General features: G+C 51.4%; 1 protein-coding gene across 1 annotated transcript in view; it reads right to left on the bottom strand.

Moving 5' to 3' along the window:
* Window positions 1-4,015: 4,015 nt before the first annotated feature.
* The window catches only part of Scnn1b (sodium channel epithelial 1 subunit beta), a 64,192-nt gene continuing 53,411 nt past the window's right edge, over window positions 4,016-14,796 (bottom strand). Inside the window, exons 5-13 of the mRNA XM_075974848.1 lie at window positions 12,784-12,887; window positions 10,540-10,703; window positions 10,188-10,295; window positions 8,088-8,205; window positions 7,089-7,164; window positions 6,941-6,998; window positions 6,131-6,192; window positions 4,898-4,973; window positions 4,016-4,793 (exon numbers count right to left, since the gene is read on the bottom strand). Of these exons, the coding sequence (XP_075830963.1) occupies window positions 4,413-4,793; window positions 4,898-4,973; window positions 6,131-6,192; window positions 6,941-6,998; window positions 7,089-7,164; window positions 8,088-8,205; window positions 10,188-10,295; window positions 10,540-10,703; window positions 12,784-12,887 (1,147 nt within the window). The 3' untranslated portion in view covers window positions 4,016-4,412. The remainder of the gene's footprint in view (window positions 4,794-4,897; window positions 4,974-6,130; window positions 6,193-6,940; window positions 6,999-7,088; window positions 7,165-8,087; window positions 8,206-10,187; window positions 10,296-10,539; window positions 10,704-12,783; window positions 12,888-14,796) is intronic.

Genomic DNA, 14,796 nt, shown 5'->3' with positions numbered 1-14,796 from the left:
CGACTTCCCAAGTGCTGGGGTTAAGGGCAGACACAACCACACTTGGCTGAAGTAGGCTGTTTCTCAGCAAGGAAAGTGGGAGGGGCTACAGCCTCTGAGAGGGCTGCTTGTCAGAGTTAAGCTCAGCCAGGGTCCCATGGGGTGAAGTGTTACTTCTTGCTGGGGTCTCTCAGAGAAGCCCACCACAGCCTTGGGAGGGCATAGGCTGTCATCTCTAATCTAGAGAGGTTTGAGGTCTTCCCATGCCAACCAACTGCCTTGTGGCAAGCTAGAGTTTAGAGTAGATCTGGTGGCCCTAGTATCTACACTGTTAACCCAATGCCAGGCTGCTTTCTTAGTGCACTGTGTGGGAGGTGCGTGACCTAGGTGACACATGCTCTGGGAGGCACGCGGTGTGGGGACACTTAATCCCAGCAGGTCAACCTGCTTGTGCCAGCCTGCGGAGTGGTGCACCACACCTATGAGGCCAGGCCGTCTCACTGAGACTCTCCTTATACCTTGGGAACTAGTTTGGCTGGCCTGGACAACATCAGCTGCGACCTTGCCCTAAGGTTGATCGTAGACTGTCGTTGGCAGGAGTCACACCTGGAAGAGGTGAGACCTGGAAGCATGGAAGGTCACAGGTCCTGCTGGTAGTCACATCTGTGGTGACTGGAGCTGGTGAGAAGCATTAGGCTTTAGAAGGACAGTCTGGGACTGGATTCAAGACTTTACTGCCTCCAGCTGTGTGGCCTTGGGAAAGTCACTCCCCCTTTGTGGCAGATTCTAGGACCCCATGTTGGTTCCCAGCTCTTACTTAGACCACATGAAGAGTCATTGAGAAACAGTAGGGACAATGACAAGTGGCAAGTTCATGTTCATTGTTCATTAATAGTCTCTTCACCGAGCTTCCCTTTTGTAGATGAAGTGGAACTCATACATTGTCTTGGGTGGTTTAAGTGGACCCAACCTATTCCCAGTGCTAAAAAGGCCCATGGGTTCTCTGGAAGGAATAGAACAATACTTTTCTAGACCAGGCACAGGGTGGCTGGGCTGCCAGGCCAGAGCTACCTTAATGATGGAGCCTGATCCTCACTGTCCCCTTAGAGTGAGGTCAGCAAGCCAGTTCTGAGGTGGTCCCTGTCTTAGACATCTGCAGATGGCTCCAATGTGTCTGTGAGCAGAACCTTTTCTGGGTCAGTGGCTTCTCCCTCTGTGGACTCTCCCAGGCCTGCTAGTTGGTGTCTTCCATTCCCAGTCACAGAGTGGGGTATATGAGACACTGTCTTAAAAAAACAAGGGCTGGAGAGATGGCTCAGCAGTTAAAAAACACTGGATGCTCTTCCAGATGACCTGGGCTTGATCCTTAGCACCCATTTGGCTGCTCACAACTGTCCATGCCTCTAGTTCCAGACGGACCTGAGGCCCTCTTCTGGCCTCTGGAGGTACTACACACACCTGGCACATAGGCATATACACAGCCAAAACACTCATACAGAAGAAACAAACAACCCCACTCCCAATTCCTAAAAAACAGGCTTATTTAGCTCAAGGTTCTGGAGGTTGGTAAATCCAAGACTGAGGAGTCAGCATTCAGATGTCATGACATGACAGAAACAGCCTGTGGTAAGACTTAGCTTCCTCTTCCTTATGAAGCCATTAATGCAGCTAGCTTCTCAAGGTGGCTTGGGAGGCAGAGACGCTGGCTGCAAACCATATCATAGAAGGAGAGAACTGACTGCTGTAAATTGTCCTCTGCACATGAGTTCCGTGCTATACTTGGTGTGACATGCGCGCGCGCGCGCACACACACACACACACACACACATGAGGAATGTAAATAAAAAAATAAAGTCAGCAATGCATGCTCTGATAGCTTCAATTCTATTTAACGCCCAATTGTGACGACTCCAGATGCCGTCACCAGGGTACTTTCTGGGTCTTTTTGTTTTCTTGCTTTGGTACTGGGAATGGAAACGCGTGTTGGGCAGGCACTCTACCACTGAGCTACATTCCCAGCTCAGCATATGATAGGCTTATTAATTTTCAATATGAGTTTCAGAGGAGCTTTTCAAGCCATGCAGTCACTTACTAGAGTAATGATTGTGGGTGTCTTTGCCTCAAGCCCCAATTTACTTACCTGTTTAATAAGATATTAATGAGCAAAGTGTGGTGGTGCATGCCCTTAGTTCCAACACTCAGGAGGCAGAGAAAGGCAGATTTCTGTGATTTCAAGGCCAGCCTGGTCTACATACGAAGTTTCAGGCCAGCCAAGGCTACACAGTGAGACCCCCTATCTAAAAAAAAAAAAACCCAAATAATAATTAAGATGGCATAATACAGCTCCCAGGCTATGAGGATGGGATGAAAGGAGAATTCTACAGTGCCCGGCAGGAGGGCCAGGGAGACACTTCATTCAGTCAAGTGTTTGCCACATGAGCGTTGAGTTCAGATCTCCAGAACTCACGTAAAAACAAACAAACAACAACAACAAAAGCTGGGCACAGTGGCCTGGGTCTGTACCTGTATAGTAGGTTGGAGAAAGGAACTGGGTTGCAGATCTCTGGAACTCTGACTAGCCAGCCTAGCCAGTCTGTGAGCGCCAGGCTCAGTGGATGCTCTATCTCAAAATCTAAGGTAGAGTGCAGTCAAGGGAGAAGCCTGGCATCGACTCTGGGCTTCCGTATGTATGTGCAATCACATGCACATGTGTGCACACCACACAGACGTGCCCACACCACATACACAATATGACTATTAAAATGATAAAGTACTCAGCGTGGGATCTGGCACATGGTGGGAAGTGCCCGGTGTACTACGGCTGTTGCTTAGCAAGGGCATGCCAGTGACTTCATCTGCATCTAGCTGGGCCCTGAACTGGGCTTCTAGCATGACACAGGTGGGCAGTGTCCTCCACAGATGTGGCAATGGGGCCTTGATGGCAGACCCAGGAGCCCAGCTGATCTCCATCCACCAGGCTAGACCCTCAGACAGCAGGCTCTGTAGCCAGAGCTCCTTTCTCACTGGGACTTGGCAGGTGGCAGTGGGGCCCCATGTGGTTCAGGCAGCTGCACCTGCTAGCCGCACCTTGCCTTTGGGAGGAGTCATCAGAGTTGCCATATTTAACAGCAAAGGATCCAGGCCATTCACTTAGGTTTGAATATGAAAGAAACAAATGACTTATTCATATAATACATTCCAACCAATGCATTACACTACAAAACCAATTTGTTGTCTCCCTGAAATTGTGGTTTAACAGAGTGACCTGAATTTTGTCTGGCACCCCTAGGCACCAGGCCCCACTCCCCTCAGACTCTGATTTACTGGGTGCAATGGTGGTTTCAGGTCTGGTCATATAAAATTGGGTTTGCCAATCTGAGCAGTTTATCCAGCTCATTGACCATGCTGATTGGCTCAGAGATAGGCATATGGCCCAGTCAGGGACCAATGAGTATCAGCCTGGAGCAGGCATTAAGAGAGACCTCCAGAGGTCCCCAGAAGCAGAGATGGAATCATTTGGGGTGCTAGAGAGCGTTTGTTTGTTTTAAATGGTTTGTTTGTTTTGGTTTCCTGACATAGTCTCACTATGTAGTCCAAACTGGTCTTGAACTCAGATCCTCCTGCCTTAGGCTTCAAAGTTCTGGGATGACAGGCATCTATCTGCCTTCCATCCACATGACTGATTTTGCTTGAGTCAGTTTGAGTTTTTTCTACCTGTGTGTGCAACGAATGAAATAGACTGGGTGCCACTGCAGAGGCCCCCGGGCGAGTGCTTTGGGGATTCTGTGGAAGGAAGTGCACAGTTCCTTAGCTAGGGTGGCCCCTGGCCTGCCAAGAGCTCTTGGCTCCCAAGGCAGCATGCTTGCCCTTTTCCAACATGCTCCAGGACACTCGCCTACCTTGGGGATAAAGAACAAGTCTCCACTCAGTGTTTTCTCTCTTTATTTTCTAGACAAAGCATGTGCTCCCCAGAAAAGACTTCTTACCCGATGCCCCTTCCCCATTATCTGTAGCACCCCACCCCACTCCCAGTCTGGTAATAGGTCAACCAAGGCCGACTAGGGCAGGATCACTGACTCTGGAGGACTGAGGTGGTAACACACACAGAGGTTAGTGGCCTACCACCCGGAGAGGGAATTCAGGGGCTTCTGGAGCCTGTCTACTAGGCCAAAAGACAAAGAGGAAAGACTAGGAAGTGTGGGCAGGAGCCAGGCAAGGTTACAACTTCAGTATTAACTGGTACCGGCATCTTGACCCTATGGATCTTCAGCTTGGGGCTGACCAGTTACTACTGCTGGCTTCTCTAGAGAGACACGGGCTCTGGTGTGGGCACTGTGTTGCTGGCTCTATGGATGAGCCTAATAAAATGAAGCACTGGCGATGGTTATAACTTCCCAGCTTTTGAGTTCACCCGCGGCTCGGCGGGGTGGGGTCTAGATGGCCTCGACTTCACTGTCTGACTCCACAGTGTCCAAAGGCTGCAGCCTCAGGGAGTCATAGTTGGGGGGTGGGGTGCCTGGAATGGGCAGAGTCTGCTGGTCAGGGTAGACCTCGGCATAGAGACTATGGCTGGTTGTATCAGGCTGGAAGCCAAAGTTGGTGTGGGCCTCCACCAGCTCAGCCACAGTGGGTGGTGGACCAGTGTACGACGCCTGTGGCCGTCTCTTGCGCAGGCCTTTGCAGAAGACTACCAGCTTGATGATGGTGATCCAAATGAAGTCGATAATGATCTCCCCAAACTCAATGAGGCACAGCACTGAGCCCCCCATCCAGAAGCCAAACTGGCCCCCCAGGTTCGAGAGCAGCCACACGATCTGTAGGAAACAGGGAAGTGGGGGCCCAGGTCTAGCCAGCTTTAGGGGTCCTAACACCCACCCAGGGTCCTGGGGATCCACGAGGCAGGCACCCACACACTTACATTGTTTGCTGGTGATTCCTCAATGGTGCGGTAGTTGAACTCTTGGAAGTAGATATTGAGCTTGACAACGCCCTTCCTACAGGGGGCAGCAAGACAGGTTGACACCATGGCCTGCCCTCCCTCCCAGGATGGGTACAATCATGTGTCCCATGGGAAGGGCACTCCAAGGCACCCTGCCCACCTCCAGCCTGAGTTGCTCTCAGGAGCGGGGAGATCCAAACCAGACCTGGAGGAACCGCCCCTTTCCACTGGCTCTGGGCCTCAGAACCACTAAGGACCTTTGTGCCCAGCACCTGTCCTGTGGATGTCTTTTTCATCCCCATGTCTGCCGTTTTCCTGATGGGCCTTCTGGCCTGAGAGGTCCCAAAAGGTTACTCTGAAGCCCCTCTCTGGGCCTAGGGTAACCCAACCCATATGCCACACATCCAAGCAGGGTGACCCGGGGCTGAGAGGGTGACAGGTGTGGTTCCCCACTACATTGGGGAATCCCTGAAAAGACAGAGGTGTCTTATTTCTGCAGATCTTTCCCAAACTCCACGTTCCCCCTGGGTATCTTGGCCTCTTCTTGACTGGGATCGGCTCATACTTCTCAAATGTCACCTGTTCACAGACCTTCCCATTTCTCAGACACACTGGGGTTTCTCCCCATTCCTAAAGAAGACGGGGCTTGTGAAAGACACTCTTGGCTGGAAGGCCTTCTTGCATCTCAGCTCAAGGTTCCTGGGGGTGTAGACCTTGCCTTTCCTACGCTCAGTGTGTTGAATGGACGGAGGGAAGGTAGGTGGGTGGATAGGTGAGGAAAAGACAGAAGGATGGGAGTTGGCGAGACAACTCAGCGTGTAAACTGCTCGCCACACAAGCCGATGGCCTGAGTCAACCTCAGGAACCCACATAAGGAGGGAAGTGGCTCCACACAGTTGTCTTATGACCTTCTCATGCACACGTGGCATGTGTGTGCTGCGTACATACATACCACACATGGCATAATTGTTTGTAAATAATGGCAGATGTGGTGATGGGGCTATGGGGTAGCGCTGGCCTGTGGAACATCGGCTCTTCATCCATTAGACACCGACCCCTCAGCTGCTTTTCTTCCCCTCTCCCTCCTCTAGTCTTGCACTGAATTTTAACAGCAAAAGGAATTTGGGCAGCGGTTCCGCGTGCAAACCCTGCCCCAGGCACTGGTTCCTCCCTTTCCTGCCTTCGCCAGCCCTGGTCACAATCCATCGTCACCTGCTCAGGGTGATGTTTGCGCTCTGGTCCCGCTCCTGAGACAGGACATGGAAGATCCAATCCTAGAACCCAAGAAGGCAGCTGAAAGAAATGAACATGTGCGCACACGCGCATGCACACACACACACGCACAGGCATGCATGCATACACACACACACACACACACACACACACACACACACACACACACACACACCATAGCCCCTGTTGCCTAGGATCTGGGCAGAGAGAAGCCCCGCACCTTCCAGAAGTCTGAGCCTTGAGTTGAGAACAGAGGAGCTCACAGAAGCCTGTCTGTCGTCAGAGGGAGGAAGGAGCTTGAGGAACTTGGCTCTCGAGATGTCTTGTCCCCAGGCGAGTATTGCTAGTCTCATTCCCATCTCTGGCCATAGCACTTGCTATTCTTTCTGCGCAGAATCCTCCCCAGCCTGCCTGGGCCAGCTCTGCCTCTGGCTATGGCTCTCTGGCACCTCTGTAGAGAGGCCTCCTTGATTGCTGTCTAAGCACCTTCCCTCACTGTTCTCTCCTGTTGTTTCTGTGTATATGTCTCTCACTGACTGGGCTCTAGACTTGGCTAATGGAAGCTATGCCTGTCCCGGGCATGGTACCTGGGAGAGTATGGGTGGAGTGGAAAGGAGGGGAGGGAGGAGTGGAAAGAAAGGGATTGTGGGAGGGAGGGATGTAGAAATGGATGGAGAGGGACAGGGAAAGAAAGATGGAAGGGGAGAGAGGGAAAAGACTCCAAAGTCCCAGACTTGTTCTCAACCCAAAGACAGAGGAGACCAGGAGCTTGGCCTTCTGCCATCTCACCTCAGAGGCCTCGGAAGGCCAGTCAGCCATGGAGATGGTCATCTTGTATTGGGTGTCGCTGGAAGAGAGAAGCCAACCCTGTTGCTGTCCTGACGGCCCTGTGCCCTCCTCCTCACCAGCCCCTGCTCACCCCCTGTGCCACACTCACTTGCAGGAATCCTTGCACATGCTGAGGCAGGTCTCTCTCTGGGCCACGCTCATCTGCAGGCTTAAGTAGCAGTAGGCTGTGTGGGTGAGATGGAGGTGGTCAGGAGCAAGGAGGGCTGCTTCTGGGGGTCCTCCCTCCCCCAGCCAGTGTCTGCTGTCCTCCTAAGTCCCCTAAGGGAGACCTAATCCAAGTCTCCAGTCACTAATACCATTGCCCTGCACCCCCACCCCTCCCCTGCCCCATCTTGCCCCAGCCTAGTTTGGGGTCCTGTCCCCCCTAAATGTCATAGATGCAGCTCAGAGGGCAGAGTGTCTTCTTTGTCCCTCCTCATCAGTACCCAGAAGATAGTGTACAGAAGGATAAGCAACCAAAACCAAACAAACAAATACATGTATGTTTTTCTCGCTTGCATATTGTAATGGTGGTAGGACCCACGACTATTAATTGTATCCCTAGACTGACTCCAATCCCCCAGGGCCCTTAGTCTCAGGCTCCATCTATGTGGGAACCCATTTGGGATTTGTCCTGTGATGCTGGCTTCCGACCCCTGGAAGCCACCATCACAACAGCAACTTCTTCAGTGCCCCCCTCCTGCAGCCCAGTTCCCTCCATGCATGGATGCACATGCTGAGGATGGAGTCGCGGCTTTACGTGTACATACACACATGCAAACCCTGGGAGCAAGGCGCCTGTTGATGGTAGTCCAGTGATACAGTATTCTGTGCACAAAGACACAGCTGTACCTTTCCCATGTGCAACCCATGTGAAGATCCCATATACATACATGCCTAACCCCTGGCTCGTGTGTGCAGGGACATACACAGCACACATACACACACATGCCCACATCTGTGTCTCAAGCATGCGTGTCACAGAATCAAAATGGGGATAAGGAAGGTTCTTTCGGAAGGGGGCCCAGGTGGGGTTGTGGGCTGGGGAGAGACCCCGTTAGTGAGGGGCCTCCCCTCACTGTTGCCCGTCTTCCAGTGCTACACTCACCCCAGTCTGGGAAGTCCCTGCTGTTGCAGTACCTCTCCCCAGCGGGCAGCGGGTACAAGTAGTGGCCGCAGCTGCAGTTACGGATCATGAGGTCTTGGAAACAGGAATGGAGACAGGCCTGCGGGTGCAGAACAGATCTCAGGCAGTACCGAGAAGAAAGAGCCCAGAGGAGTTACCGCCGGGGAACTAGGCCCTACTGGGGACTAGGAGGTGTGGTCTCTGGGGTTAGACCACTGTTGTTCTTGCACATCGGACCCCACAGCAGCTTCTTGGACTCTGCACAGGGACTCGGGTCAGATCCCAGCAGCCCCAGTCTCTCCACCTAAAGCTGGGTCCTGCAGGTGGTATGGGCAGGGGTGGCCTTCCTCAAATAAACCTCCAGTGAAGGGCCAGCACCCGGAAAGAGGCAGGCAAGCTGACTCAAACCTGCTTTCTTTTGGGGGGTGGGGAGTAGGATACCCAAGGAAGGTAGAGGGGTGATCTTTAATGGATCAGAGCTGAGGGGAGGTGGAGCAGAGGGGAGACAAGAGTCCCCAGCCCTGAGAACTGTATGTAGTGAGGACACTTTCAAGGTCCATTGCCCATGGTGTTTAGGTCATTCTGACCCAGTTCCAGTTCACTCACAGACCAGCTATGTGTCCCGAAGCAAGGGATTAACTTGTGAGCCTCAGTTTACTCATGGAGAAACAGGATGCTAGTCACACCTGCTTTCCAAGGTTGGCAGACTCAGCACAGCAAAAGGCGCTTAGTATGTGATTACTGTGCTCTCTGCTTCTCTGCTGTGCCTGTCCTATGTTGACGACTATGACCTCCAACCCATGCCCACTCCTCATGCCTCTGCCTACCCCATTGTTCCCTTCTTCCCTGCTCCCTCTCCTCCAGATCAATGCATCTGACTTCTTCCAGAGGAACCACTGAGGTCCCCACTGGCAGGAGGTGGGGCTGGCCAGCCCATTCAGAGGTGTGGTCAAGAAGAGACCACACAGACTTCAGTCCCTCTTTTGGAAAAGAGGTGCCATCCCCATGCTGTGGCTGAGGCTGGGGTAGCCCAGGCAGCTCCTGGTAGAAAGTGAGCAGTAGGTAAAGCTTCTGACAGGGTCTAGATTTCTCTTTTTGCCCTGGAAATAGCAGGCTCTGAAGTTTCCTTTTCCATGTTCCCTGCCTCCCTGGGCTGCTCTATCTGTTTGTCCCTTCCTCTGGAAGCTCCAGAGGTGCCCAGAGTTCTCCATGGCAGACAGAAGCCCATAAGATAGGAAGCGGCCAAGCTAGCTGATGTTGGGGGCTGTCATGCCAAACTCAGGGCTCCCAGACATGGAGGCAAACACCCTTCCCTTGCCTTTGTTTTCTCATCTCCTCAGGCAGGCTGGACTTGGGGGGAAAGTCAACAAGCTATCCATTTGGTCCTGTTTGCAAGATTTGTTCTCTCCTCCCAAGCCTGTAGAGGGAAGGTTACATATAGGCTGACCTCGGAGACAGAGGAAAGCTCCCAGCTACAGCACTGAAGCTTGAGGACAGCTGCCTAAGAGGGGCATTCTCCTGTTAATTGGTGAGGCATTCAGTTCAGGGCATGTGCAACCTAGGGGTGCCCCGAGGATGTAACATGTGAATTGCCAAGCGCATGGCCAACTTGGGCAGTTTATACATTCATAAAAGCTGCTGTTGTTGGCATCCTGATATCAGAGAGCGGCTGAAGAGATCAGATGGGGAAATGCATGCAGATCCATGCCCAGCACTGAATCTCACACACTGTGAGAGTTCCGTCCTGGGTGTTCCCCCAGGGAAGTCTGCTAAAGAGATGGAAGAGTGGCTAGCCCTGGGCCCTGGGTGAGAACCCAGAACCCTTTTCTTTGCAGTACCATGGTCCCTGGTGCTACTTACAAAGGTCTGCCTGGAGCTCATGCCTGTAACCCCATTACTGAAAAGGCTGAGAAAGGCAGATTGTAAATTTCAGGCCTGCCTGGGCTACATAGGGTAACCCTATCTCAAATAAGTAAGTAAATAAGAAATAAAAGATCTGGCAGAGCCAGCCCAGCTCTCACAGAGAGCTGAGGTAAAGGGGACCGAGCCCCGACGGTCACCAAGCCTGCGGAGCCTTCCTACCTGGATGGAGTATGTCGTGTTGTAATCACTGTACAGGTTCTGAATGGCAACGTCGGAGCCGTTCATGGTGCAAGGACTGTAGGGCTCCCCCTTGCGCTGCAGCTTGTCCTGTGGAGAGAGGTGGCTCATGGAGACCCCTGGTGTTCTCCTATATGTGTTTCTTGCGGGACCAATGGGATGCTGCAAAGGGGTGGGGAGTTGCAGGGCTGGAGGAGATCAGCGTGTCTAGAGCATTGCCAGAAACTGAGGTCTGCACTGAGGCAGAAGAACGCTACTTCCAGGCCATGGTAGGACAGGGAGCTTTTCCCCTCAGCCCTCTCCACTCAGGCTGCCCTGGGGACCCCTGTTGTACCACCAGCACCCCGATGGACGTCTCAGTTCCCGTCAGAGCATAGATGCCCTCTTCTTTGATGAAGGGGTATGTCCTCTGTTCGTGGAGCATCAGTCTGGCCCCCGCTGTGGACGCAAGGAAGGGGACATAGTCCTCTGGGCCGATGTCCAGGATCAACTTGAGACCTATGCAGGAAGGATAGGGAGGGCAGTTGACATTCCTCAGATGGAGGGGAGACCCGCCATGCAAGTGTTCACGCCTCATTCAGCCAAGGGGCTCCTCCTGGGCTCATGTGTCCCACCTGTAGTCTCCCGTCTACACAGCATGCCCTGCCCACCCGTGGTGCCCAGCCCATTCCCTCCACGAAGACAGGTGACCTCATTCTCCCCCATTCAGTCCTTCCCAGCGGCCTTGCTCCTTCCTGTTACACCCCTGAAGTCGCTTTTCCCTCGCTCTGGAATGCTGTTCCCGCCCTCTCCTTTCTTCTGGAACATCCCACTCTTTCTCTGGCTGCAGTCAGTATCACTTCCTCCAACAGCCTTCCTGCTTGTTCAGAGTCCTTGGTGTGCCCCCTCCTAGCTCTGGAACGTTCCTTCCCAGGACCCGCCTCCCTCGCCTTCTCTTTGTCTGTCTTCTTCCCAGCTGGGCTGCCTGGTTTGGAGACAGACTTGTTCCCAGCCCTGAGCTTGGGTCACTGGGGTGGCCATCTCTGCCCGAGACAACCAGAGCTGCCACTGGCTTAGCACTTACTACATAGTATGTGTTAGTGAGGTGCTCATTTAGGACAGATCTGGCTAGGTAGCCCAGGCTGGCCTCAAACTGGTGATCTTCTTATCTCAGCCTCTTGATTGCTGAGATTGCAGGCTTCTGTTATTATGCCTGGCTATAAGGTGCTTTATTACAAAATATCCCTATTATTGAATGCTCACCAAAAAACCCATGAGGTACTATAATTATCCTGGTTTTACAGGTAAGCAAACCGATAAAGAGGTAAAGGGACTTCTCCAAGGCCACATTGGGAGGGAAAGAATTTTCTAGGTTCTAAGGGGGCCCACTGGCTCCTTATTGTAATTACGTGTCTCCCAAGAGAATAGTCCAGCCATCTGTTGACTGCTTTCGCTAACAAGGGCTGGGGAAAGGCGGTCAGCTCCGTGGCCTCCTCTTGGCCAGTAACTCTGATGTTCAAGGAAGGCCATCTTGCCTTTTGATGGTTAGGAGTGTCACAGCCTAAGACTGTGCTATGCCCCCAAAGTGGGTGTTGGGGTGTGGTCTGAGACGTGTGGTCATCTATCTCACGTCAGCCACTCAAGTGTTGGGATTTCAGGTGTGCACCACAACAGCCAGCATCCCCCAGCCTTCCTCTAGAGCACAGGATGGTGGAATGGGGACCTGCCACCAGCCATGTTCCACTGCCTCTCTGCTCCTTGCTCTTTCCTGCTGTTGGCTGCTCTTTGTTCTGTCAACAGTCGGTGACCTTGGACCCATTGTGTAAAACCTTTACAGAGTGCCCAAAACAGGCTGGACATTCATGATTTCCCAATCAGATGAGGTGGCCTCTTAACACAAGGTGCGTGACTCAGGAGTTAAAACTGTTGCGGGCCATTCTTAGCTACCATGTACTGTGTTCTCAAGGAAGACGTTGATGTTTTGAGAACGTATCATAGCCATGTGTTGTGACAACAAATTAGGAATACCAGTCTGGACCCCAGCCTCGCCATAACCTAACCTTAACCCTAACCTTCACCTAACCCTTACCCTAACCTTAACATTAACCTAACCATAAACGTAACCCTAATATAACCATAACCCTAATACCCTAATGCTTACCTAACCCCTAACACTAACCCTAACCTAATTCTAATCTTAACCTAACCATAAACCTAACATTTACCCTAACCCTAATCTAACCTCTAACACTAATCCTAACCTAATTCTAACCTTAACCTAATCATAGCACTAACCTAACCATAACCCTAATATTTACCCTAACCCCTAATACTAACCTTAACCTTACCTAACCATAACCCTGACCTTACCCTAACCATAACTATAACCCTAACCCCTAACCCAACCCTAACCCTAATCTAACCTAACCTAACCTAACTCTAACTTGAACCCTTACCCTAACTTTTACCCTGGGCAGAGGGCTCCCCCAAGGGGGTGCTGCCCTGGTCTGCTGAAGAGGGGGTAGGCCGCTGCTGCCCACCTTTCAAACCCTTCAGAGAAGCCATATCTCATAGTGTCTCCTTGCACACCAAAACTCACCAAATTCAGTCCCGGGGTTGGCAGAAGGAAGCGCCATCTCTGTCATGCCCCAGTTGAAGATGTAGCAGTTGCCGTAATCTGGGTAGAAGATAGGTGTGAAGTTCCTGAAATGAACAGCAGAGGCTGGAGCGCAGGGAGCTTTGCCTGGGCAGAGGGCTCCCCGGGCACTGCCCCATCTGCTGAAGAAGGAAGTAGGGCCTGCCTTGCAAACACTCCAGAGAGGGGCAGGAGGGAGAGGCTAGAGTAGCTCTTTCCTTCCAGTCTGCTCCACAGCAGGGAGACTCCTGGAAGGCTGTGAGGGGAAGGGAGCAAGTCTCTCCTGGCTGGGGCTGGTTTTGGCTTGTGGCTTGTGAAGGAGAAATGCTCTCAGATCCTTGTCTCAGTTACTACACCTTCAAAAGGACGCAGCCTTGTCCTGTCCCGTTCTGCTTTTATCTTTGAGATTCATCTCACTGTGCAGGCCACGCTGGCTTGGAGAACCTTGGCCCTGCCTCTCCAGGGCTGGGGTTCGAGATGTGTGCCACTCTGCCTGGCTTTGTGGCAACTTCTTGCATCTCTCTCCAGGCTAGGGCTTTCTAAAACCATGTTGTTGCCATCTTCAAAGCAATCAGCAAAGTCTCTCAATGCTATTGATTAGATATACAGCTCCAATTTCCTTTTGTCTTGCAAAGATTAAATTTGTTTATTTAAATCAAGACCTAAATAATTTTAAGGGGTGGTTTAATTGTAATTGGTTAACAAGCCCTGTTAATCTCTTTTTGACTGTGTCTCTTGGGCTGATAGGAAAAGCCCAATCCACACAAGCCTGACAACCTGAGACTGATTTCCAGGACCCAGAGTGGAAAGGAGGAAACCAAGCGTTAAGAGGCCAGCGTGGTCTACATAAGCTAGTTCCAGGACAGGCTTCAAAGCTACAAAGATACCCTGTCTCGAAAAACAAACAAAAAACAAAACAAAACAAAACAAAAAAAAAAAGAGTCATCCTCTGATCTCCACGGATACACCACGGCAGTCATGCACATATGCGTGCGCACACACACACACACACACACACACACTAACAAAATCAAATTAAAAGTTTCAGTTTGATCCAGGAAATACTGAAGATGAGGAAACCTTGTCCAAATGCGATCACACGGGACAGAGACTCTTCTGTCAACAAGAACAGACAGGAGTGTGGAAGCTGCATTAATTAGCAGCACAGACAGTCATCAAGGACGCAGACGGTGGGGAACTTGATGGTATTGGTAACCCAGTTCCTGCAGTAAATAAATTGCGTAAGAGACGAGGAAATCACCTCTAGACAGAAGCTCAAAATTCACAGTGTGTGAGCTCAAGCTGCATGCTCACTTCGTGTGTGCAAGCTGAAGAGCGGTTTCATAGACGGTGAAGGACTTGGAAGGAGGAGTATGAGTCGCTAAAGACCGAGGATGGACACGGAGAAGCAGTGGGTAACAAGTCCCCAGAGGCTGGGAAGTGCAAAATGAGACGAATAATAGCAAGGCCTCTCTTAGGAAGAGGGAGGTCTGATGTGTACGGCACAGCAGGACCGTGGCAGTTCATGAGAGTGTGTTACATCTTTACACAGAGCTGGAAAAGAGGGCTGGTGTGGTGGTCCATGCCTGTCATCCAACCACTCAGGAGGCCAAGGAAGGAGAATCTTGAGTTTGAGACCACCCTGGGCTATGTAGTGAGACCTTATTTCCAAAAACAAAACAAACAAACAGAAAGAAACAGTTTTTAACAACAAAAACCAGAAGTGAGGTTTCCCACTGAAGGAAGGATAAGTATTTTGGAAGGTGGAGATGCCTTGATTTGGTCACTGTGTGTAGTAGTAGGGTATGGTCACACTGTCCCCACATAGGCAGGACACATGGGTACACATATATATATACACAACATATATGTGTAAACAATGCATCCTATCAATTAAAAAAAGATTATTTGATTACAAGGAAAATCACAAGCTTGGTATAGCGGTGCATGCCTGTAATCTTAGCACGGGGCTGAATT

This window comes from Microtus pennsylvanicus, chromosome 5 (genome assembly GCF_037038515.1).
Source record: "Microtus pennsylvanicus isolate mMicPen1 chromosome 5, mMicPen1.hap1, whole genome shotgun sequence".
In the NCBI taxonomy this organism is placed as follows: domain Eukaryota; kingdom Metazoa; phylum Chordata; class Mammalia; order Rodentia; family Cricetidae; genus Microtus; species Microtus pennsylvanicus.
The sequence above is the reverse complement of the archived record's forward strand: the minus strand, read 5'-3'. Positions and strand labels throughout refer to the sequence as shown.